Source organism: Cetorhinus maximus, chromosome 11, assembly GCF_964194155.1.
Source record: "Cetorhinus maximus chromosome 11, sCetMax3.hap1.1, whole genome shotgun sequence".
Classification (NCBI taxonomy): domain Eukaryota; kingdom Metazoa; phylum Chordata; class Chondrichthyes; order Lamniformes; family Cetorhinidae; genus Cetorhinus; species Cetorhinus maximus.
The window spans coordinates 44,283,171-44,310,156 of record NC_135889.1 but is presented as its reverse complement, the minus strand read 5'-3'; the positions used below and the strand labels follow the sequence as shown (position 1 = coordinate 44,310,156).

At 41.0% G+C, this 26,986-nt stretch overlaps 1 protein-coding gene across 3 annotated transcripts in view; it reads left to right on the top strand.

The window, feature by feature from the left end:
* Positions 1-26,986, top strand: part of LOC144686544 (NGFI-A-binding protein 1-like) — a 74,460-nt gene that overhangs the window by 29,619 nt on the left and 17,855 nt on the right. Inside the window, exons 1-4 of one of the 3 annotated variants that reach the window (XM_078551869.1) lie at positions 10,115-10,308; positions 18,217-19,050; positions 21,696-21,829; positions 21,946-21,997. In XM_078551869.1, the coding sequence (XP_078407995.1) occupies positions 18,232-19,050; positions 21,696-21,829; positions 21,946-21,997 (1,005 nt within the window). In that variant the 5' untranslated portion in view covers positions 10,115-10,308; positions 18,217-18,231. Of the gene's footprint in view, positions 1-10,114; positions 10,309-15,278; positions 15,399-18,216; positions 19,051-21,695; positions 21,830-21,945; positions 21,998-26,986 lie in introns of those variants that run through there. The other 2 variants (XM_078551871.1, XM_078551870.1) reach the window with 2 other exon arrangements.

Below are 26,986 nucleotides of genomic sequence, written 5' to 3'. Positions count from 1 at the left end.
TTCCACAGGTTGAGAGGCATCAGTGTTTGAAACAATTCACTTTTGTTGGAGATGGAATCTGGTGGAATCTTGAAAAGTACAATACTGATCCTCATCCAACATGAGTTATTGATGGTTGATCTGATATTACCTAATGTGGGGCCTTTTTAACCTCCTTGGCCTGAATTTTTTGCTCATTGGGCACGTGCGATTGGCGGGCGCAGGAGAAGATGGGAAATGGGTTGGCCAATTAACAGCCAGGCAGTGTGAAACGCGCGCTGAGAAAGGCTCAGCACTGCCGGTGGGGGCAGGAAGAGGGCGGGCGCCGATGTCACTGCGGGTGCTGGTGAACACTTCCAGTGAGTTTCCTGAAGGCAGTCAGCTGCCTCAGGGAGCTGCAGACCTCCAAATAATACAAGAAAGCACAAAAGTGCTTCAAAGAATGTCCATGCAGCACAATCAAGCACCTGAAAGCATGCCTCATAAAAAAACAATCCCCAAATATTTCTTTTTATTTTATTTCCCCATGAAGATTTAATCCCGCCCCGGATCGAGGTTTGAGTAAAAAGATAAAGGCCACCTGGCCAATCAGCCCGTCCACCAACCGTAAAAGTGAATGGGCCACAAAAAAAAATCGCTTTCGATCGCCTCCTTAATGGGCTTAATTGCCCACTTAATTGTCGACGGGCGCGTGCGGCAGTTGGAAGCACGCCTGCCAAGCAAGATATTGTGCGAGTGCACGATGACGTTGGGACTCTCGCCCAACGTCAGCTCACGCTGTTTCACAACTGGATAGGTCAGGTGCACCCCTACACATGGGATGTAAAATTCTGGCCCTTATTTCTTTTTCTGTCAATAGCTGGCTGAAAGGTTATTGCCAACCCAGGACTTTATGGCCAAGGAAGGTGCGTCGTAATGAGGCCAAACAGAGCTCTGAAGAAGAGTCATTTAGACTCAAAACGTTAACTCTGTTTCTCTCTCCACAGATGCTGCCAGACCTGCTGAGTTTTTCCAACATTTTCTGTTTTTATTTCAGTTTTCAAACATCTGCAGTTTTTTTGCCTTTATCAGGAGAGATTCCTGTTCAGCCATATGATGGAAAGAACTTTGGAACTTTTCACATCATTATTCATAGCTCCAGACTACAACATGCCACAGCATCTCTAACTCCCAAGTCAATTGTAACATGCCACAACCACATATATGTCTTTTCAGATAATCACAGATTCACTTTTTCGAATCCAGTAACTTTCAGGACATCTCTGGGAATCTCATATACAGTAAGGCAATTATAATTAGGTGAAGCAAAGTTAGTACATAATTACATAGGAACAGGAGTAGGCCATTGGGCTTGTTCTGCTCAGCATTTAGTGAGATCATGGCTGATCTGCAACCTAAATCCATATATGTGCCTTTTCCTCATATCCCTTATTACCTTTGGTTAAAAAAACACCAGAATTAAAATTAACAATGATCAAGCATTAGGTGTCATTTGTGGAAGAGAGATCCAAACTTCTTCTACCCTTTGCTTGTAGAAAATGTTTCCTAATTTCACTCCAGAAAGGTCTGGTCCTAATTATTAGACTACATCCCCTAGTCCTAGACCCCCCCCCCCCCCCCCCCCCGCTAACTAGCAGAAAACTATCTACCTTACCTGTTTCCTTTAATATCTTGAAAACTTTGATCAAATCACCTCTTAATCTTCTAGATTCCATGACTACAATCCTCTCCTTGTAATTTAATCATGGGAGTCCAGGTTTTATGCTGGTAGCTCTAACTGCACTCCCTCCCAGAACTGCTCAGAGTATTCCAAGGCCTGAATCTTTTGGATGGCGATGTTTCCCTTCCCGCCATCTGAAGAGTCTCCGACTGCCCTGCAGCCATTTCACACTCGAGTGAGCGTCGATTGGCTGCAGCCGGACTTCCACCCCTCATTCCAGAGGAAGTCGCGTCTTAGAGAGCTGCCAGCCAATCAGATTAGCTGGCAGCTCTCTGGTTCCTGCAGCAAGAAGAGCTGCTGTGGATAGAAGAGGAACTTCAGGAAGATGCCTGAGCCTAAGTACCGGGACGGGGACAGCAAGTTTAGGGAGTCCCAGGACGTGGAGGGCAGGGAAGGGCTAGGGGGGGCAGGGTGGGTGCAAAGTTGGCAATCGGGGTGTCAGGGGAGGGGCTGGTGGAGGAGGGAGGTTCAGTGGCCACTGGACCTTAAGGGAGGGGTGCCCAAAGTCAAAAGGTGGCTTCTGATGGAGGTGACGCTCCCCTCCCTTCCCGCCCAAGAGCTAACCCTGTTCATTTTTGGGCTTCCCCCATGCCAGGTAAATCCTGCCGCCAGCCTAAAAATTGAGGCTCTGCAGCCAATAATAGGCCATTTAAGTACCTCAATTGGGGCAAGGGCGGACGTCCCATCTGAGGCCTTGCCCGCCCTAGCATGAAATTGCTGTGAGGTCGGGGTGGACGGGAACCCAGAAGGAATCTCATTCCTTCATTTCATTTTTCCCACCTGCCTGAAAACCTGCCAGTGGGGGAGTGTGAAATTCAGGCCCAGAAGTGGTTGAACCATGGTTTTGTACATCTGAAGCATGACGCCTACCTCATTTTATTCCAGTCCTCTAGATCTAGATTTCATATTATTTTCTGTACTCATGCATGATATTTTAATGATCTATGTACTTGGATCCACTAAGTCTCTTTGGACCTTTACTATGTTTTGCTTTTCGCCATTTAGAAAGTGCCTTATTTTATTCTTTTTAGGTACAAAGTGTATGACCTCACATTTGCCTACATTGAAGTTCATTTTCTAGTTTTGTCCATTTATTAATCTATCAATATCTCTTTGTAGGGTTATGCTTCCAACTAGACTGCTATCTTTGTGTCTACCACATATTGGACATGTGGCTTTCTATTCCATCGTCCAGGTTTTTAATAAATACAGTGAATATTTGAGGTCCCTTGGAGATCCTCAAAGGACACCCCTAGTCACATTCTGCCAATTGGAATACCTGCCCATTATCCCAACTCTCTCTCCTGCTGCTCAGCCAATTTCTTAACTAGGTCAATAATTTGCCTTCAGTCTATGAACTTCAACTTTAGCTAAATCTCTTATGAGGGACATTATCAAATACCTTCTGGAATTCCATAACTAACATCAATAGACATTCCCTGGTCCACTACTTCAAGAATGAATCTCTTCAAGAAATTCAATCAAGTTCATCAGGCATGACCTGCTCTTTACAAATCCATATTGAATTGTAGCTTGCACTTAGAATTCAAATATATGCCGTAAATATTTTACAAAACTGGAGTTCCCAGTGATTTAATGGCTGAAGTTTTTAACCAGCTTGGTTTTTAACTGAAAACTGCAAGCTCATGTGTACCTGTAACCCAAACCTCTTTATTTCAGTTGGTAGAATGTCTGCTAGGTGAAGCACCTAATGAAAATAAGCATCCTTTCTGTTCTCTGACAGCAATGATTTTACTTCAACTCGAAATGAAATTTCCTAGAAATCTATAAGAAACCTGTTTTACTGCATTCGAGTGAAAAAGGTTAATCAATTCCAAATTCGGCCTTAGGTTTGTCTATAGGTGTAAGCGTTCTGTAGCATAACTTCAGCCCTAAGTCACAAGTTCAGGTTACTCATTTTTATATACTCCCAATCTTATAGTAGACACTAGTCGATCATTATTTAGTGTGGTTAGTGTTTATGGTGGGTATTTAAAAAACAAGTAGTTCCTTACTGCAAGTAAGGGGTCAGATAAAAGAAAATTGATTCATTTCTGGTATAACACTTTTTATTTTAACTCTTGAACTGCCAGAAGTGCCAGAAAAATTTAGCCTTCCTGGATGGGCTCTGGGCCCTGGGCCCTTTTTAAAAAAAACTGTTCCAGCTTGCATGCCAATAACGTTAGATCAATACATAATGTTGCAGTAAAGCAGCCAACCAACATTACAAAATAAACACAAAAAATGTTTTAACTTTAAAAAAGAAATTATGTTAGCCCCCTCGGGGCTGTCAAGAGCGGCAGAGTGGAGGCAAAGGTGCTTGGCTGCTTGGTATTTCTCAGACATCCTACAGAATTTAACTCTAGGACATCTTTTTTTAAAAAATTCAACAGATTTCATGCCTGCCTGTCAGGTGGGAAAGCAGCTGGGGAGCAAATGAAAAGTAAGCCTCACATTGTGGTTCGGGGGAGAGGCTGGCGTACACATTGTGGGGATGGGGTATAGCCAGTCCTGAGGGTCTGGTCATATGCAGGTAACCTTGCTGGGTCTGAATGAAGCACTCCTCCTCTTGGCCCATAAGTAGTGCTGTAAAATCACTTAACTGATGGATCTAGCCTTTCTTGCCTCCCTTTATGTGCTGGGATTAATGAGGTAGGTCAATTCTAGTTTCCATGAGTTAAAACTAAAAATACTGCTAAACTAAAGGTACACAAACTTCTTAAAAGGTTTCAGTGGCTTACCCAACTCCTGAGAGCAGGTTCGGTGTCCACCTCTCAAACAGTTTCCATTAAAACCATAAGTGGATTTGGATTTGAGATTTTATATTTTTACCTTCCCACTTGACACAACCAAGTCATCCTTGGAGTTTAAAATTTCCCTGCTTATCCCTGCCCACCCTTCATGCTCTTTGTTCCCCTAACCTGTTTCTTCACCATTCCTTCTCTTGCATTTTTATTTTAATTTAATTTCCCTCTTACATTTTGGAAATAGAACCTACCAGATAATTATTGCTTTGGAGAAGATAAAACCCTACTCCAATAGTTATTTTTCAGCCAACTGAAAGTAAAATGTCCAACATGGTCACATTGCATACTTGACTTAATTTAACATTTGACATGATTTTTCACTACCAAAGAGGAAGCTCTGCAGTTTGATGAGTTGCCCTTTTACACTTTGATTGTAATTAATTGATGATGTTGCTGAAGTATGCATTAATTAAAACAAACATTGAGACATGGAATATATTACCACCAAGTCTCTGCATCAAACATCCCCAGCTCTGATATAGCATAGATTAGATGAATAGTAGCAATGTGTCATGACCCTTTTTTCAGTTGATCATTCACTATTTTACCAGCTAAACATTTTAGATTCCTACACAAGTCTACTTTCTGGACTCTCAATGTGTCTGTAGATGTAGCACTTTATTTTGAAAAGTTTGTACTGTGTATTCATCCTAATACAAATTAGATACAAACTATCCACATTTATTTCAATAACTCCCTTTCAGCAATGAAATTGAAGGATAACTAACATTTTCTATCAGTTTAGCCTGGATTTGATGCTCAGTAGTGGTACTAATCTTCCATATTAGCAGATTAAATCATTTAATTTGATATATTTAAAATGTATTTTTATGCTTTATAATAGTCTAGATTCATTTACTAGTATTTTCTTCAGCTGAGCACAACAAAGTTCAAATAGGTACAGGAGTAAACTATTCAGCTTCTTCAGTTAGATCTTGACCGATCTGTATCTTAACTTCACCTATCATTTTTGGTTCCATAACTCTAAGCCTCTTGCCTGACAAAAATCTATCGAGCTGTGTTGACATTTTTAATTCATCTATCCTCAAGAGCCTTTTGGGAGAAAAATCTTATGTGAAGTATCACTCCTGGACAGCCTAGCTTTAAGTTACTACCCCTCTGTTCCTACACACCCCACCAAACAAAAAATAGTTTCTGTCTATCTACCTTATCAATGCCTTTAAACATCATGGACTGTGGTGGTTCAAGAAGGCAGCTCCCTAGAGTCATAGAGGTCTACAGCACAGAAAAAGGCCATTGAGTCTGCGCCGGTCAAACAAGTACCTAACTATTCTAATCCCATTTTCCAGCACTAGGTCCATAGCCTTGTATGCCATGGCATCGCAAGTGCACAACCAAATACTTCTTAAATGTTATGAGGGTTTCTGCCTCTACCACCCTTTCAGGCAGTGAGTTCTTTATTCCCGTCACACTCTGGGTGAAAAGATTCTTCCTCACATCCCCTCTAAACTTCCTGCCCCTTATCTTAAATCTATGCCCCCTGGTTATTGATCCCTCCACCGAGGGGAAAAGTTCCTTCCTGTCTACCCTATCTATGCCCCTCATAATTTAATACACCTCATTCATGTTCCCCCTCAATCTCCTCTGCTCCAGGGAAAATAACCCCAGTCTATCTAATCTCTCCTCATAACTAAAACTTTCCAGCCCAGGCAACATCCTGGTAAATCTCCTCCACACTCTCTCTAGTGCAATCACATCCTTCCTATAATGCGGATTCCATGCCTCAGCTAATAAAAGCAAGCATCCCATATGCCTCCTTAACCACCTTATCTACCTGTCCCGCTACCTTAAGGGACCGTTGGACATGCACACCAAGGTTCCTCTGATCCTCGGTACTTCCCAGGCTCCTACCATTCAGCGTGTATTCCCGTGCCTTGTTTGTCCTGCCCAAGTGCATCCTTCTTGAGGGCAATTAGGGATGGGCAATAAATGCTGGCCTGGTCAGTAGGGCCCACATCCCATGAAAGAATTAATTTAAAGAAACACATCATTAAGTCACCTCTTAATCTTCTATATTCAAGACAGCACAGAACTAGTCAATGCAACCAGCCCTTGTCATTTAATCCGTTTAGCCCATATCTGGTCTTTACTCCTTCAGCTATGCTGTCTATAATAATAATAGTCAGTTTTTGTCTGAATCAACTGCTTTAGTTGGTCAGTTTAAGGGGCGAGTCTCGGTGGGTTTATTTGGCGGACAATGGTGCACAATAGGCACGTGGAGCATGCAGAGGACTGCAGTGCGTGACACATGTGCAGCTGAGCTGTCAACAGTTGGTGGTGGCAGTAGAGAGGTTGGGGGTGGGGTGAGGAGAATAAAAACAGTGGAAGGTAAAGGAGGCCTAACAACAAAGTTACCCGGGTTGGAGAGATTGTTCCTGTGAAGGATGGGATTGTTGGGGATGGCAAGAGTGGGTTGGAAGGAAAGGGGTGGGTTTGGCAGAGGAAGGTTTGAATGGCATGGGAGAGGTGGCATTAAGAGTGGATGAGATGATGGAATTGGTTAAGTGTGGTAAAATGGCAGGGACAATCAGTTGATACAACTTTTTATTTTAAAACTATGCTTTGTGCTAAAAATGATTTTCACTAGATTTGAATTAAAAAGTTTTAGAAAAGCTGTCAAGTGAATTAAAAGAATACATTACCATGGATTCTACAGATGAAGATGAAGATAACAATCTACCCTATTCAGAGTTTCTACATAGTCCAACTCCAGTGGGCATGATACTGCACAAGTTTAGACTCAAAGAAGGAGCAGTTATAATGTTATTTTGAAACTTGAACCCTAAACAAGGATTTTGTCATGTAACCAGATTGGTAGTTAGATACCTGTTTTCATGGATGGATGCTGATGGATTCTGAAATTATAACAGGCAGATTTCAAGGAAATAGTGTTTATTCCTTGAATAATATTGAGCAGTATGTTTCTACTAGGCCTTTTCATGTTACTAACAATGGACATTGCCTCTTGCTTTGCTGCTGTGTCTCTGGTTTTCGTGCCACGCTCGGCAGTAGGTTCCCACTCCACACGAAGAACACCATGTTGTACATGTTGCAAAGCCTGCGAGTCTCTTGCAGCACTTTCCATGGCTAGTGCTATTTCCATGGAGCGCTTCAAATCGATGTTGACTTCTGTGAGTAAACGGTGCTGAATGGTGTTGTTGTGAACTCCATAAACTAATCGGTCCTGCAGCATATCATTTAGTGTGTCTCCAAAGTCGCAGTGTTCAGTCAACTGCTTCAACTTCACCACATAGGTTGCGATGGACTCTCCCGAGGCCCTCACACTGGAATTAAGCTTAAACCACTGCATTATTACGAATTGCTTTGGCTGAAAATGCGTTTTCAAGAGAGCTTCTGATTCATGACTTAGAACTGGACAGGCTTGGGGCCGTCAGACTGTGGATAAGATTGTGTCTTGCTACACTCAAAAGTGCCTCTCCTCTGTGTTAATTTTGTTCGCTACGAAATAAAAACCAAGGCGCTCTACATAATGGCTCCAGTATTCCTTAGTTGCATCATAAGGATTGATTCAGCCGAAGAGTGGCATGACTGGCGAGTATTCTTTGCTTTTTTTCTTAATATTTGATGCACTCGCATTCACAAGGCAAGGTGTGAAACAGATTAACTTTATTACAGAGAGCTTTTCAGATGCTATATACTTGAACCTGGTCCTTGATGAGAAAACCCCGCCCTCCCAGGTTACCCGCACTTAGAGCTCATTGGTCAGAGCTTCTAAGAACAATCATATGACTCCTGAAAGACAGTAGGAGAGGCTATACCCTCAGTTACTACATTTATGTTTTCTACCCTTCTTAAATAATGGTAATTGGTAATTTTTCAATCCAAAGGGACGATTCCTGAATCAAGGGAGTTTTGGAAATTCATGACTAATGTATTTACAATTTCCTTCCTTGCTTATTTTAATACCCCAGGGTGGAAACCACCAGATTCTGGTGATTTGTCTATTTTAACTCTCATTATTTTCCCCATTTTCAACTCTTAAATATATATTAAATCTAGTATGTTTTCCCCCTTGAGTTGGAGAAGCTACAGTAATTGCTAACCAGAGAATTACAATAATAGAGAAACAGCTTTGTGATGCATAGTTACATTGGGAGAGGGACCACCATTTCATAACCTCATCAACAGCCAAAATAAGATAAATGTGACATTTAAAATCAGGGACCATCTCCAACTCAATTCAAATCCACTACACAAATAGATCTAAAACAGTGCTGACTATTTACTTTTACCAAGATATCCAATAAATGCTATTGCTGGCACTAATTTATGGCTCACAGATTTCAACTGCAGAGAGCTTGCCAAGTTAGCTTCAACTTTCTATGTTTAAAAAAAGCTTTAAAAAGTCTGTGCAGTCATGTACTAAGAGGAGGTGGTTTTCCCCAATGCTATGAAACTGAACAAGGTTGGTCATATTTATTTGTAGCACCATTTTCTGTGATGTGTTCTTCGCCCGTGATATGTCAAATGGCAAAAAGGGAGGTAATGCAATATAGAAAGAGCTAGATCTTGATAATCACTTGCATGAGGTTGACAAGGCTTAAGTCACATTGTGCTGGTTAATGCAGAAGCTAGAGTAACACAAATGCGCTCAATGGCTTCTGAACTGTGTGACAATATTCGTCTGAACATTGCCAATTTTCTCTTTTACGCTACCAAGTTCGGAGCAGAGTAAATTGGAGATGGATTCATTGCAGAATTCCCAGGATATCTATTAAACCACGTATAAAAACTTGTTCCAAACTTCGGATTATGGTACTGTCAAGATAAGGCGAATCTAACTCCGGATACATTGCATTTTAAGGGTCCCATTGCCCGCAGCTGTGTCCTTTGGGTGTTTACCGTGGCATAAGACACCGACATCTGTTTCAAAGTTGCCCCTGTGGAAGGAACTGTAGAAATAGTTAATGAGCACACAACTGCACATTTTATGTCAGTCGATCACTAGGGGACCTCCCCTCCCCTCCCCAAATCTTTTGAGAGCAGACCTTCCTCTCAGCGCGCGAGGTGTTACCACATGTGCACCGTTACCAGGCTGACCTCCTCGACCGTGCGAGAACACCGCACGGCAAAGAGCGTCTATATGTTTTCCTTACTTTCACAGAGAGGGAGACTTTTAAATAGAAGTGACATGCAGTCCCTGCAGCTCATGCTCAGCTGGTAACAAGCTGACTCCATTGCATTTTGTCGCTACACTAGTTATGTTTGGTATTCCTTCCACCAGCCTCCCACGGCCCGCGTCCTCCCACGCTAGGATCTGCGTCACGCTGGCCGTGTGGGAGTGAGTATGAGCAAGACCGGAATATCCCATACAAGCCGGAGGGGGAGGAGGCTGACAGAGAGATACACACACACACTCACAAAGGGAAAGTTGAGAGCGAAAAGAGAGAGGAGAGAGAGAAAAAAAAACATCCAAATCACAGCCCCCGAGACCCGGGCGCAAGTTAGGCATCTGGACTGCTGCGGGCAAGGCGACAGCGTCCGCCTGCTGTTCAAATGCAACAGTAGAGTCCGGACCAGGAGTTGTCTCCTCCGCCTCCCTCACACCGACTCCCACACGCCCCCCCCCGTCCGGAGTATTGGCTCGGCCAGAGTGAAGCAGCCCATCTCCTGTCTGTCCTGTCCTGACTGGAACATAGAAAGAGAGAGAAAGTTCTCACTTTGCTCCGGATAACACACAAGAGAGAGAGAGAGAGAGAGAAAAGGAGAGAGAGAGACGGAAGACAAGCTCAGGGAGGCCGGCAGCGCGCACTGCACCAGGTAGGTACGGCCGTCATTCTGCAGTTAACTCACTGCACATGGGGCTCTTTCTGTCATTTGTACTTAATGCACAAGATAATGTTAATTATACACCGACAGAGATGGGGTGATGTATTTTTTTTTTGCTGGGGGGCGAGGAAGTTTACTTTTTATTTCAAATCCCGGCTTGTGCGGTCCTTTATGCCGGAAGGAGAGGGTGGATTTCGTATTTGTGTGGGTGATTCCCAAAGAGCTCCAATACTATGGACTCAAGTAGGCGTGAAAGCTGCAGTAGTGCGAGGGAGAGAGAGAAAAAAAGGAATTTGATGGCAGAATCGACAGGATCATCTTTAATTCAAACATTTTATTTACTAACTACAGTGTGCGTGAGATTTAACATTTGTCATGTGGGTGTGTGTTCAATCTGCGCACTACTTGTTTAAAAGTAGTTACATTACTACTGCAAAACCATATAATGTCACATACATTTCTCGCTCTTCATTTAATTTTCTTAAATAACTCTTCCCAAAACCACAGAAGTTAGTCGGTGCTTTAAACCCCGCTTCTTTCGCATTTCCCACTTCATGGGACAAAGCTAGGATGAGGATAAATAAATCTGTGTAGAACGTTTCTTCCAATTGAGCCTTGGTTTGTTTGAAATTGGTCAGAAAAATATTTGGACTTCAGAAAAACAGTGTGGGAGAGGCAGATGATCGGAGCGGCGGCTGAAGGCTGTGCCTCGCTCTTTAGACAGGTCCGGCTCAGGACGGAAGATGCACATTGGCCACTGCTTGTGTGTGGGCAGGTGCTCAGTGTCATTTTGCAGAAGAAGCTTAATTCCCTGCCCTCTTCAGTTGCTGCAATAACTTGAAATCATACGTTGGTTAACCTGTATTTAAATCACCAATTAATTTCCAGCACCCCTTAACTGTGTTGCAAATATTATTATAACACCATAATGGGGTTGGTGCGCCAAGTAGGGTGGCGAGAGAGAAGACTGCTTGCACAATTTGGGTCTGAATATGCCTGCTTATTGTAGTGAATGCCAACAATACTTGTTTGTAAATCTCTCAGAGAAATGGGACTGGAGTGGATAGTTCCATTTGAACAGGTGGCATTGGTACAGAAACAGTAGTCAGAATGGCCTACTATACCATCATTTTGATATGCACCAAAAATTACCTTGCACATGATGACACATCATAAAAGTGAGCTGTACAGTCCAAAAGGACCTTGATTTAATAGTGCTGAAATTGCTGATGTCAGCTGGGGACTGGAGGTAGTGGGAGTATTTGAATCAGCCTGTAGTGTCCCTGGGCAAGGGAGGGGAAATCAGCAGATTTGCATTCCTCTTCGCTATCCAGTTATCCCTGCTGAAATGTGTGCTTGTGAATTTTGGGTGAGGGCAGACTTAGACTGAGCTGTCATGTCTTCAGGAGAGGGAGGGGATGCAAATTGGTTTACCAAAATAACTAGATTACCAGGTTTCTTGACCTTCACGCTTATTCGGAGCATGGTACAGAGATAGCAGTTAGTCATTGAAGCTGTCATTGTTCACTGGACACGTAGTAGTGGGCATCAGTGTAATTTGAAGAAAATGAGCATGATGCAGAGATCATCAGGGGGAGATAGTGGCATAGTCGTAATGTGGACTAGTAATCCAGATACAGGCTAATGCTTTGGGGATGTGGGTTCAAATCCCACCATGGCAGCTTGTGGAATTTGAATTCAGTTAATAAATCTGGAATATAAAGCTAGTCTCAATAATGATGACTATGAAACTATCATTGATTGTCGTAAAAACCCATCTGGTTCACTAATGTCCTTTACGGAAGGCAATCTGCCATCCTTACCTGGTCTGGCCTACATGTGACTCCAGATCCACAGCAATGTGGTTGGCTTTTAACTGTCCTCTGAAATGGCCCAGCAAGCCACTCAGTTCAAGGGAAATTGGGGATGGGCAACAAATACTGGCCTTGCCAGTGACACCCACATCCCATGAAAGAATGAAGAAAAAAAATCAGCATTGCTTTATTATGTTGCAAATCAAAGATGATGCTGTTGCAAAAAGTACAGAAAAGTGTAAAATACTAACATTAATAAATGAATATGTATTTTTGATGCCTTTACTCCTCGTCTATCATATTTCCAGCTTATGAGCCAGAAAATAAAGGAAAATGAGTGTTCTTGAGCTGCAGCTTAATATTGAGCACTGTACATGTTTCAGTACTGGCATAAATACTCCAAACTGGTGAGAGGAGAACTTATCCTCTACCTCTTGCTAGTTGTTTTATCATTATAGTACTTACAACAAAGTCAGTATAAGTCCTGCTTTTTGACACTAGATGTCACATGCTCACACTCAAATTCCTTAATGCCTATTTCAACAAAGAATGCAGGTGACATCTAATGCCAACCAAAAAGGTGGTTTTCTAAAGGTGCGTAATATCTTTAGATTTTAAAAATCAAAACTCATCTGCATATGCTTACTGTCCACAAAACCCACTTGACACTTTTTTTTACACATTTATGCTTATGTGGATATAACTTTTGCCATTAAATACGCTCTTTCATCAATGGTTGTGTTGGCGCACCTCAACCTTGTGCCTCCCAGTGCCTTGACCTCTGCCCAGAAGTAATTTCTGTGCTGGAATTAACGCTGCCCCCCAAATGTTTTGTTTTAATATTGAACAATGAGCAATAAGGGCTGTCCAACAATTAGAAAGATAATTGTGATTTAATGCTCTGATTAAAATGTTTAATCTATTAATCTTTGTTTGAATCACATTTAATTGATGCATTTACTGTGCCCATCTGATTCAAGCTTTTATTACTGATGCTAATATTACATGGAATTATATAGAAAATATCATCTAGTGAATTATTTATCATGAAAGATACTGGAACTCTGACTGTGTCCAAGTAACTGTCTTTATCTCTAATGAACTGTCAAGAAGTTTTTAAAGGATAAACCAAATGTTTCACTTTTAGTGCTTCATTCCATAATACTTTAGTTTATTTCCGTTTTGTGTGCTTTCTGCTAAATATTGTTAGCATATTAACCATGATCACATTTTTTATTGTTTGATAGCCCTACTTTCTACTTTTGTTTTTAACTTTTTTACAAGGATGTCTCCATGTCTTTATTTGCCACATTTGGCCTCTTTACCCTACCATATGCAATTCAACCTGCACCTTTAATCTGTTCACCAAACCTGGAATAACACCACCCCACCTCCTGGCCTTTCCTGCCACCCACAGCATAGCAAGTATGATTGACTCTTAACTGACCTCTGAAATGACCTAGCAGGCCATTCAGTTGTCAATAAGGTGGCTCACCACCACCTTTCCAAGGACAATTAGGAATGGATTTTAAAAAATCAAATGGCAAATTCTAGTGCTCCCTGACAGACTCCTTTATTTTCATTTTCTTATCATCTATTCCTACACATCCCACCACTAAGAGTTGAACAGCTGTGAAACAGTCACAGCAAAGTCGTGCACCAAAGGATTCTTCTTCTGCTAAACCAAAGTCATTTTAAATTTGAAAACGTAAGAGGAAGGTTAGGTGGTGTTTGAAAGCAAAGTTTTGGAAATTAGATCTCTTTTTTGAAACCCAGTAATATTTCCATAACTTTCACATTTACTGAGATAGAAATGTCAAATGTCAATGTATTAATCACCAGAAATTAACTGCAATTAATTGACAACCCTATAAATAATATAACATCAAAGTATATAAAAATAAGGGCACAAAATATTACTTCAATATGGGGGACTGAATATATTTTAAAATTCCAGACCAGATTTTATTGTAAAAATAATGGTGAGGCTAATGGTACTTGCTATTATTTATGCAGAAATGGTACTGCAGCTTCAGGCAAGGGGAAAATGCACAAGGGAAATGCCAATATCCAAAACATGACGTCCAAATTGTGCTGCTTTGCTGTTAACTTTGTGGAGACACTAGGTTGGATTTTACACAGGGGGCGGTGTTCCTGCCCCCGCCCCACCCACCCGACCCCCACTCGACCCCCACTCATCATAAATGTCAGGGGTGAGCCTCCCCCACACATCCCCCTCTCCGCTTGGCTGGATTCAGTGCCTATGGCATGGTGCCCAATTTTACACTCCCCATCCCCCGAACTTGCAAAACTGCCCCCAGGAGACGTAAAATTCAACCCAATATTTTGCATTGTTGTGAAATTGCTGTGTTTACATTAGCAACTCCACACAGTGTAAGTCTGGTGCAGATATTTAAAGCTAGCAATTTACAACTGCAAGTACTCTTTTGCTTCAAACAATGTGGTAAGCATTGATGACTACCAATGGACCATTGAAAGCATTAGAAATGTGGAATCCCATTCCTTTTTAAAAATTACCTAATAACAATCCACAAATGTAAAATGTTATTTTTTTCCTTTCTCTCAATTGAATTTTCCCCTTAGTTTATTGCTTTTTCTGTACATGTTTTAACATTGAATTCATCCCCTTTAATTCACCCCCTCTCACTTCCCCCTGTGTTTATTTACCAATCCTTTTACCAATATGTTTAAGGAAGATACTCTGTTGATTGTCCTGTTTATTCGGGCCCCAGAAGCCCTCTTTCCTTTGCCGCACCATTATCAACTCATGCTTTCAGCAACTTAGTGAGCAAAGTGTTTTTAAGCTGAAGGGTGCAGGGGTAAGTTTAACTAACAGCAGACACCATGAGATCCCTGCTGCAGCAAAATCTGTCTGAATATATCTACAACCCTGGTTCCATTATCCCCAACCTTTAACCCCACGCCTCCTGAAGTCTGCACTTTGTCGAGTCCCTGTGTCCAACACCACAGGAGACTGATTGATTAGTATGATTTTTTGATGAACTGTTCTCACTTCTGTAAGAATAATATATTTTCCAAATAAACCTCTCCTCTGGTCTCATTTTTTTTATGAGAACAGATAGAAGAACCTGCACAGAAAAATGTGCTCCATAAAAATTGACTTTGGTTGGAAACAAGCATCTGACCTCCAGTGTTTCAACTCAAAATTGGCATGAATAAGAGAAATTGGTAGCATTTATCAAAACTGGAGAAGAGAGCTCTTTGAATGAGTAAATTGTAGCAAAAGTAACTTGCTTTTTTACAGTATTTTTCATGTGGCTGAGATACTTTATGGATAACAAACTGAAGTTGGGATGTGGAATTAGCTAAAAGCATGGTCAAAAGAAAGAGGCTTTTAGAGGTGGGGACAGAAGTAGGAGGAGGAGTTTTCTGGATGGAGTATTACAGAATTCAGGGCATGGTAAATTAAAGGTTTTTTACGAGCAGCAGAGAGGACATCAGTCAAAATAATATAAAATGGAGGTTGCAGATTAGGAAAGAGTAAGGTGATAGGAGGATGAAAATGTTTAAGGTAATATGCTGGCGCATGTTCAGTAGCAGAGAGGAGTGTGGCACTTGGTATTTATATTGGAGTTTAAAACTGGTGGAAATCAGTTGCATTTTATTAATTTTAACAAGACAGTGAATTTACTGTATGATATAGTTATACATGCAGGACAAGCCGGAAGCTGCACTCAATTTGGATGGCTAGTCACTGCTGCTGGGGAGCTGTTCAGACAGATGCTTTCATGCTGTACATTATAAAGTGGCTGGGAGCATATTTGAGTTTACAACATGATCAAGGATTTGAATAATTTTAAAAGTTGTTGAAACTTTGTTTTATTGGTTTGATACCTGAAGTCTTTGGGTGGTGAAATCCATCCTGTTGATTTTTTTAGCCGAAGAAATGCAGTATCCTTATAAGATAGGAAATTCTATTCAGCATGTATGCTGATAAGATAGGAAATTCTATTCAGCATGTATGCTGATGTGGCAGTGATGTGTTAAAGTTAACTCAGTGAGTCCAGGTTGCTGTGGCAACATGCACTTTTACATGCATGTTGTAGTCTGGAGCAATGGATAGTGATGATAGAGGCTCCAACATTCTTTCCATCACATGACTGACCAGGAATCTCTTCTGCTCTTACCACCTGCCATTACTCACTACTCATTACTCATCCACCATTGGCGTCTGTTGGAAGGATTTGCTGGTTGATACTCAACCTGTTTGGCCGTGTTATGAATGCATGTTCCTTGGCCATCAAGTCCTGGAGCGGGGCTCTAACATAGAGCTTGTAACTCAGATGAAGGATTGCTTCTTCCTGCACATTCTGCTATAACTATTGACAACAGGAACCTTACCACTTTAGTGTCTTATAGTCTTGCAACGCACTCCTGTTGTTAACTGTATTTTACATGATTCTTTGAAAGAGAAGTTTATACTTTGTCTTCCACTGTTTTCCAATCTACAGATCAGTTATTTAAGGGGGGTACTCCTTAAGTAATTGGAATTATTTTTGGTTTTGGCCCAAGCTCCAACTAGAATATGTATATATTCACAAAATGCTTTAAGTGTATCTCTTCAGCTGAAATATTTTATTGGACATAACATTGTTCATATGAACTCCTGTAATCTGGCAAATCATAGAGTGTATGTCTAGTGCATACCTCTGGTGTGGCTTTATATGGGTACTGAGATGAGCATGTCCACTGAACTAGACTGATCCGCTTTAGCTTTTGGTAAGATCAGAGTGTAGGATAGTAAGGGATTTGTAGATCTGGTAGAAGAAGACAGAGACAACTTGCTGATGCAAATTGCCTAGGAGGGCGGAGAGAAGGAAGAAAATAGCAGACCAGTGTTGTGAGCCTAGTTGTTTCTTACTTTAGAGAAGGAATCTTAAAGAAATGAGTACAATGCAGATAATATATCTTTTGTCTATAGTTCTGTAAGTAAAACTCCGATTGTATCTCTTCCCACGGTTTATAAATAAACTAACATTTACATTTTGCTACTCATTTCCACTGCTGACTGGTGTTTAAATATGAAAGGTGATGATGAGTACAGGCTCGAGGATGAATAATCTGCTTATGTTCCTATATAATGTGCTTGTTCATTTTCCCTTTTTTGACACACAAGAAAAATAATGAAAAATATTAAAGTTCAATTGCTGATATTTACTGAGTAGCAGAGAAATGCAACTGTTGCATTTAACTGATCCTTTAATAGCTCAATAACTTATCACTGGGCCTCTTGGATGTAAAAATGGAAATTTGATGATAACTACATGTTTCCACTTGGTGGGAGCTCATATCTTTTTTGCTCTGTTTAACACTCCCTGCAGTATCCCTGCTACAACCTGTTCAGACACTCGCTCAGATCCTGGAGTTACCAGCATCATTTATTTGCTTTTGTTACCACACCTGCATACAGACCATGTTGAAACACTGGGAGTTGCTTAATTTGTGACAGGATTTTAAATTGCCACACAGAGTTGAAATGGCCTGAGTGCAGAAGCTTTCTGATTTGTTGACTTTGCTATGATAAATGCAAATCCCTCACAGTGCCTGGCTCAATACTGCAGCCAATATTGTTGTCATCGACACACTGTTTTAATAAAAATAAGGCAAAAAACAGTAAAGTTAATTTTTTTTCCAAGGAGTACTCAGTTTTCCTTTGAAGGGAATCTTACCATTTCTTCTTTGTTATTTTTCATTGCAACATATTAGAAATACTGTTGTAGAATTTTTTATACTGAAAATATCATGTGCAGATCAATATAATGGGCATATTACTATTATATCTTTAAATTAAGAACAATATTAAATTAAAAGCCATTTAGTTAAGACTTGGGTAATCCCACGATACTGTGTGCGAGTTATCAGGCTGTAATCGTTGGAGAATGTCTGTGTTCCAAACAAGAGGAGCCTGTATCGTGCCACCTACAGACAGCAGAGGTGGAGTGTGGTATGAATGTACTCAGAATTCACTGTGTAAACAGCCAAAGTCTGACATTTATTCTACAAATGGTTTTTAACTTCAATTGATTTTTTTTTTTAAATACAGGTGTTGCATTTGGTCATGGCAACTACTTTACCAAGGACCCTTGGTGAACTGCAACTCTATCGCATTCTACAGCGAGCCAATCTCTTGTCTTATTATGATGCTTTCATTCAGCAAGGGGGAGATGATGTACAGCAGCTCTGTGAAGCAGGGGAGGAGGAATTCTTGGAGATCATGGCCCTGGTTGGCATGGCTAGCAAACCTCTGCATGTCAGGAGGTTGCAAAAAGCTTTGAGAGACTGGGTGACAAATCCCTCTGTCTTTAATCAACCCCTGAACTCTCTTCCAGTCAGCAGCATCCCACTGTACAAAATATCTGAGAGCTCAGCTGCTTTTCCTGGGTCAAATTCTAACAGTAATGAAAGAAATAGTAACCTTCGGGATCCTCCTGTGAAGTTTCCAAAATGTTTAGCTGCAATATGCGGTCAGGGAGTGGGACCTAACAAGTCTGGCATGGCAGGGAATTCACCACTGCAAATATGCAGTGAACTACGGTTCTGGCAAGGACATTCCACTACTGAGAGTGAACAGAGTCTTTCCCCCGCTGACCCTGCATCTCCATCTTCGCCAAAAGAAAATGGTGAAATTCTTGATGCTGCTGCAGTCATTGCAATTACAGAATCTGTTGACCGTTTGATTCAAGGCATTCCAAAAACGGACAGAAATGAAGTAAAAGAATTTTTAAAAACCAATAAGAAGTTAGCAAAAATGATTAGCCATATCTTTGACATGACTGATGGTGACCCCCACAAAGAAGAAGAGATCCGAAAATATAGTGCAATATATGGTCGGTTTGATTCCAAAAGGAAGGATGGAAAGCATCTTACACTTCACGAGGTACAGAAATTTCTCTATCTCATGCTCCACTCTTTTACATGTTCCCTTTGCAGAATTTTGCATTCTGCAGTCCTTCAGTAAAACAGGTGGAGCCCACGACTTCTTTAATGTTGGTGTTTCGCCACAATAATCAGACCAGGCATGTACTTCTGTATTGGAAAGTGGGCAGAATTTCAGCTCCCGTCCTAGTTTAGAAATGACAGATCTTCGTGCATATGTTCATTGTGGGTGGGAGTGTTGTCTGCCTTGGGTACTCAGACCTGTTACAAGAATGTGCAAAGCAAGTAGTTTAGTCATTCGTGTTCTATGCTTACTTTCCAATAAAAGTTGGGCTGAGTAATTAACAATAAAAATAATCTGAACGTGGTGTAAAAGATAAATTGCATAGAATTCCCTGCTAACTTTGGCCTAAAAAAACTTTAGTACTGGCCTAACAAGTGCTCAGGTATGAGAAAGCCATAGTTTTGTCAAAACCACATCAGTCCCACTAATTTGCCTATTTTATTGGATATCGGTATATTGTAAACAAAAGTACTTTCGGGGTCAGGGTTGCATTATTGTGTTTGTTGGCTTCATATTTGTTAACCAATCACATTTTACAACAAAATCTGCAGAAATTACAATAGGTCAAGAAACGTTTTCCACTTTTTGCAGAATTATCAATATAATATTAATGAATCGATAAGAAAACATTTAAGAAATGTTCAAGAATTTTTGTTATCCAGAATAAACTTAGCTTTCTTTGAACACAGCTTATAAGCAAGTTGTTTTTCATCATTGGTCCAGATTTTGCTGGAGGAGGGGGGCATTTTCCCTCACCCTTCAGCTCAAAAAATGTTTGCCCTGTAAGTTGCTGGAAGTGTGAACTGCTACAGCAGGAAGAACATAATGGAAATTTGGAACATTGAACAACAGGGCCAATAGTCTATCTCCTTAACCAATGAAATGAACAACAAAGAAGGAAATAGGATACATTCTTGTGACATCTAATATAGAAAGAGGAAAATAAAGATTGGATTAAGAAAGAAAGGAAAAGTAATAAAAATAAAAATCTCTTAATAGTTTACCATCTGTAGGAATGAGACTCCACAGTTTACTTTGTTCCCTTTCTGGGATAAAGAGATTGAACGCTGTTCCTGGAATATAAATTTCCTTAGTCTTAAAAAAAGATACTTGCTCTGTTAAATAGCAGCTTTAACTTTCTGTGGCGAGTTTAATTATCAATTAATGCGCAAATGCAGCAATTTCATGAAACTCACTGGGAGGTTGAGGGCAAGTTGCTGTTTTTGCATCAAGCCCTCACTATAGCTTTGCAAATTGTCCATTAACTTGCGATGATTTGAAAATCACTTATCTTTTCCTCACCACAAGTAGCTGAACGATTCACTCCTTTACCGCAGGCACCGTTAAACTGGCTGTCATTTAGGCACCAAAATCTGGGCTATTGACTGTGTAAAATTATTTTAAAAAATTTATTGACTTTAACAAACAGCTATTGCACATTTTAATTTCATTTATGTAAAATTTACCATTCATTTACTTGAGCCTAATAAGGTATTCAGTCTATTTCAACTGCAGTACACTTTGAAGAACTCATTGTCTTGATCCTCTCTTCCCATTATTAAAAGCAACGTTTTAATTGAAGAACTGCTTATAATGTAAAAAGAATCCTAACAAATGTAGAGGTGCAACCAGCATGTTTGTTACCCAATAACATACATCAGTTCCAACCTCGGAAGACTATTTTCCACTGCACAATGACTTACACATGTATGCTTGCAGAAAATACTGTGTTGTTAACCATTGTGCCATCTTTCCTTGAAAATATAATTGAAGTTACATCATTTGAGTAATAATGCAAAATGCTGGAAATACTCAGCAGGTCTGGCAGCATCTGTGGAGAGAGAAACAGAGTTAACGCTTCAGGCCAGTGACCTTGCGTCTGAAATGTTAACTTTGTTTCTCTCTCCACAGACACTGTCAGACTTGTTGAGAATTTCTAGCAACTGCGATATTTTGCTTTTACATTATGGGACTATATGGTCGTAATTTTAGTTTTATGCTGTTTGTTTTTATTCGAATTCATGGTGAAAAGGTGAGGTTTTTTGAACACTGTCGAAAAGCTTTTTCTTAATGCTTTTCTTTTGCCAGCAGTTTTCTTGCCACCTCTCTCTCATTATCCTAAATGGAATTGAAATCTTGCTTGACCATGCCATCTATGAGATGTTATTTCATCTAAGTGGATGTATGTAAGCCTAGAAATTGAGTGTTGGCTGGCGATTTGCCCAAAAGGGGCATTGCAGCTCAGCCTTACCCTTTTCTCAACCAGTCTAAGCGCTCAATGGAGAACAATCCAGAAAGGGACCTTTGGTGATTATTTTTTCCTGCCCCGTTTGTAACTTAGATTGCATTTATATAATGCTTCATGTTTTTCAGAAACATCTCAAAGTGCTTAACACTCCATGAGTTATTTAGAGTAGCCATTGATGTTGCAGGAGCCCTTTACCACAGCCCCAGCTGAGACCAACTGACTCATTATGGACTGGGGATTTAGTCTTTCTGCTCAGTATGGGCCCACTACTTACTCTTCAACCAGCTGATCCATTAAAGTGGCCCCGAACACATCATTTGTCATTTGTTTACAGCTAACTGTTAATGAAGCAGCTGCTCAACTCTGTACAAAGGATAACGCATTGCTCACTCGGAGAGATGAACTATTTACGTTAGCTCGACAGGTCTCCCGAGAAGTAACCTACAAATACACCTATAAAACCTCCAGGTGAGGACTTTCATTTTTAAACTCTAGAAATTTGTATTTTATTTTCTTCTTTACCTGACATTTAACATTTCACATTGTTAGATTATTTAAAGCTGCTTGTATGTATTTAACTGCAGGTCTAGATGTGCTGAACAAGATGAATCGTCTCCCAAACGAATAAAAATGGAGGTAATGAATGGTTTAGTATTTTGTGTGCAGGTTTCTCATACCTTAAATTCATGGAAGGGGCACTTAGGAATGAATGATATGTGCAGATTCTGACCATAATTTGATGGCACATTAAAATAATGTCAGGAGGTGTCAAACATTCATGTGATATGCGCACTAGTTTCTGAGTAGCACAGTGGAGCAAATGCACTGAAGCATACAGCTTGTGAAGGAAAGAAACTTTCTTTCTGAAAAGGCAACAGCTATGTTGCCAGTGTACAAAATGGGCCAAGCACGAAGTGGAATTTGCTCTTTGAGTGGAAAATTCCATTCTTCAAAATCATGGTCCTTTTACCAATGTAATTAACTGTGATTATTTTTTCAGAGTGCAAATGTGCTGAATGTGGACTCTGTTTGCATTAGTTCATACTGTTGGGGCTTACACAAAGATCATGGGTGGGGTACAAATTGATAAAATCAAAAATCCTATAGAGTACAATAACTGGGGCAAAGGTTGCACATGCAGTTAAAATGGCACAGTCGACAACGTATAAAAAAATCTTTTTTAAGTAGCTTCATGTGTAATTGCCATAGGCTGTGGTTAATTAAGAGAAAAAAATACGAGGTTGCGTTAGTGTTTGAAAAGACAGTTGTTGATGTCGAATGCTATCCAAGAGTTTACACACATTGATAAGTGTTATTTTCTAACAACTAAATGTTGAACTGTGCAGTGATCATACCACAGCAATGTGAACATCTTCATGTGTCAATTCATTGCTTTTCACTATGATGAAGTTTACCAAAGCAATAGAATAAAGCTTTCCTTTCTTCAACATATATCAAAATATCCTGGAGCATTAGAGGTAAAATCTCATTAAGATTCATATGACTTCTTACTACTTTTTAACTGCCACATATTACAAACATAGGTTATTTAATGTTAAAATGTCCCAATTATTTCATAGATGGAGGGAGCTAAGGGAATTGATGGCAAGCCACGAAGGCAGAAATTAGGAGGGCTTCACAAATGAGAGGTGCAGACACAGAGGAGTTTCCAGAGAGCGTGACAGATAGTAGGGTCAAGCTAGCTGAAGGATGTGCCACTAAAAGTGGACAAAAGGAGTGGCAGGAAGCATACTAGATAAGAATATAAAGGTTAGAGGGTGTGGGAGAGGATATAAGACTCAGTCGGGCTGCAGAAATAGGGTGGCACAAGGCTATCGAGTGCTTTCCAGAAAAGTATTTTAAGTTTAATGCATTGGAGGATAGGCAACCAATGTGTAGTCATGGAGCAATGGGTGATGAGTGTGTGGGGCAGGACATCTTTTATTATTTCTCTTAAGTATATAACTGTACATCTCATACCATGATATGAGAGTGTGATTTTCTAGTTTATTCAATATAAAGCTGTTGTATTGCATGTTTTTGATTTTTGTTTGTAGAAAAACTGAACAAAATAGCAGAAAAGCTTTAATGTTACCCTGTTTCTATAGTGCCTCCATTTAATAGTTTAACTGGACTTTCTTCTGATGTACATTGAATAACAAACTTGAATAATCTGAGAATTCACAAGCAGTGAAATAAAGGTTTAGAAGTGATCAGAAACCAATGGTAGTAGCAGTACATTAGATAGCAGAGTGACAGCCTTCTAATTTCACAAGCTCTTGAGATTCTCAGGATTCATTGGCTCAGTAGTGGAATGTTAGGAAGTTTCCTTCATAACACAAAGGTCACAGGTCCGTATATCTGGATTGACTCTTGTTTTTAACTTGTTGTGTTCCTGGCAGTTCAGGGCTGGGTTGCTAAAAGGGATGCTTTCCAGAACCATGCACTCACTGGGCAGAATTCCATTTCTACTTTGAATATCAGTGTCATGCTAATAGTAAATTTTAGCAGCCAAGCTTTAAATTCCTATTCTGTTTGATACACTGCGGTAATCCATGTCTATGTTTACATATGTTAATACTGTTTAGAACTGGAACTGTTTGGAATATGCAGAGCAGGCCCATTTTACTTTGCTGTTCTCATGCAGCCTGTTTTGCCAGGCTATGGCTGCAGAATGTCAAGTCATTCACCTTTGCCATATTCCTATTGGTGATCTAGCCATTTGTTCATGCAAAAGTCTTCTGTACCTGCAACTGCTGTTTTCTTCATTGGGAACAAAAATTATTGTCCTGTTACTGGTGTTCATTCTCTTAGTTTGCAGACAATGTGGGGCAATTGTCAGCAAAGTTAATTAAATACTAGGATCTCTGTTTTGGCTTTATTGAAGCTCCTTGAAGAAAGTTATGTCAACCTAGCTTAGATTGTTGTCTTGTTTGCATTTTGGGTACCTTATGAAAAGGGCAGCGATGGGTTCAGAGAAGCCTGGCAGGATCCTTACAAGAATTGGTGCTGTACATTATAAAGTGAGAATCACAGGGGGCCAGAACTTCCGATCACCAGGTGGTCATACCCCAAAAGTAACCCCAAGATGCGCTGGGGGACCCCTCAGAAGCCCCTGTGCACTGACTATGTGGGAATTGTCTGGGAAGTTTGGACCCTCTGTCTGGAGCCCTACAAAACTTTGAGTTAGAGTTGGAGATTTCAGATGGTTCTGACTCACTTACCTGAATAGTTACCCAGGAAAGTTTAAAACAGGTTTGTCCAACCTTTTCGCTCAGAGGGCCACATTTTAGAATTTGTCTCACTTGGAGGTCTGAAGCAACTCGGAGCATCCAAGCACCACGCAAACCCCCACCCAGCCTGCCAGCTCCAAGTCCCAACCCCACTCCCGACCTGCCAGCTCCAAGTCCCAACCCCACTCCCGACCTGCCAGCTCCAAGCCCCAACTCCACTCCAGAACTGCCAGCTCCAAGCCCCAACTCCACTCCCGACCTGCCAGCTCCAAGCCCCAACTCCACTCCCGACCTGCCAGCTCCAAGCCCCAACTCCACTCCGGACCTGCCAGCTCCAAGCCCCAACCCCACTCCCGACATTCCAGCTCCAAGCCCCAACCCCACTCCGGACCTGCCAGCTCCAAGCCCCAACTCCACTCCCGACTTTCCAGCTCCAAGCCCCAACCCCACTCCCGACCTGCCAGCTCCAAGCCCCAATCCCACTCCGAGCACCTGCTCCCTGGTCAACTTACCTGTTGCTCTGGGATCCCTGGCCAGAAACGGAGATATTAAAAACTTACCTAGCAACAGATGACATGACGCTCATCCAATCACAAGGTGGTTTTACCCTACATTGGCTACTGATAGGCAGCCACTGCTGAGCCTATGTAGGGTGGAACCAGCCTGTGATTAGATGAGCAGGCTCTCAGCATTTTTAAAACTCTCTCTCCGGGAAGTCTTGGACGATTGACTCCAACGACCAACGAAAATGCCTTGGGTACCGCATCCGACTTGTGGACCGGGCCTTGGACAAGCCTGGGTTAAAGGATAAAAACCAATTCTAACTCCTGGGTAACTATGCTACGACACCTGGACTCCCTGCTGACCCCCCCCAACTGCCCTCACCTGACCACCCCACCGCCTCGACCACCCGACTTTCTCCCCGACCTCCTCACCCACTTACCTTACACCACTTGACTTTTCTCCATAGCTTTTCAACGTGGCTTTGGGACCTTGAAACTTACTGGAATGCGGCAGCTAATGCCGTATAAAGGGGGCATGGCTTGGCTTCCCCCAGTGATCCTGCACTGCAAGTAAGGGCTCGCAAAACAGGACTTTCTGAGGAGGCCCTGTTCAGAATTCCGGGTGAAAAATGCAAAGCTCCGGTGTGAGGTAAGTAAATAGGAGCAGTGTGGCAATCCAAAAGTGATTGCCGCTCCTCAGAAGATTCGACCCATAGATTTTGCTGCACAAAAGGGCTGGGGTGCGAGTGAGGGGCAGAGGCAATATGATCTTGTGTACCCCTATTGCACAGCTTACTTGTATAAGAGCATGATATATAAGAAGACTTTAAGATGAGTGGCTAATTAGAGAGCCAGAATCAGGGATTATCTATGCAGAAATTGCCCTTGGGAGACTAATAAGGTAGATAGGAGATCTACACTGGGCTAGGTTGTATATGGACTGCAGGAGGAGTGATTTTGATTGGCTCACTGGTTTTTTCTGATTCTTGGTAGGAGTTATTTTTCCATAACTTCTGTTGGTAACCTGTCACAAAATTTGCTTTCCACCAGGGCAGTTATGTCCACTGCTTTGTGTCCTCTCCAGAATCCTGAGCTGAACATGAAGTACTCCAGGCAACTATTTTGGACATGTTCACAGTTTGAATGACCTGCATTAAGGGAGAGGAATGTGACCTCTTACAGTGCAAGGGAAAGAAATCTAGTTTTTGTGTAAAGTGGTTGCAAAATGTCTCTATGCTGAATTTATAGCCAAAATGTACTTCTTTAACATGTGTAAAATCCCATTTGGACTTTTTCTTGTGCTTTGTGGAACTGATTATTTATAGCTCTCTGGAGCTAATGTGGGCCTTTGAGCTGCAATTTGTGATTACTAGAGATCCTTTTCATCATGGGAATTTGTGGTGTAAGCAGGGAACACAACATATTGTCTCTTCAACCACTCAGATTGAAGAATCCTCACTGAGACACACAGGATCTATACCAGGAAGTATGAATTAGAATATTTAATTCAATACAAAATCACTTACAGAAAGTGAAAGAAAGATCTGATTGAGAGATAAAAGACAAAGGGAAAAGTAAAAGCAAATTTCTAATTTTTAAAATTCTGAAGGAATTATTAAGAAAGGAAAATTATTCTGAAGGAAAGTGACTCTGCATTTGCAAAATTACATTTTCTGCTCCAGATAAGTGTTTGACAGTAAATAAGACTCATCGCACTATTTAAAAGTTCACTTACCCTGAATGCACCATGCTTAACTCTTTTCTGGCATGTTCAATGTCTTATTGCTTCTTCACATCCTTCATATATTTTAATGCCAAATCTTTCAGTGAGGTACCAGTCTAGCAAAGCTCGTGGAGGAACAAGGCAAATCGGACAGCAACTTCCTGAT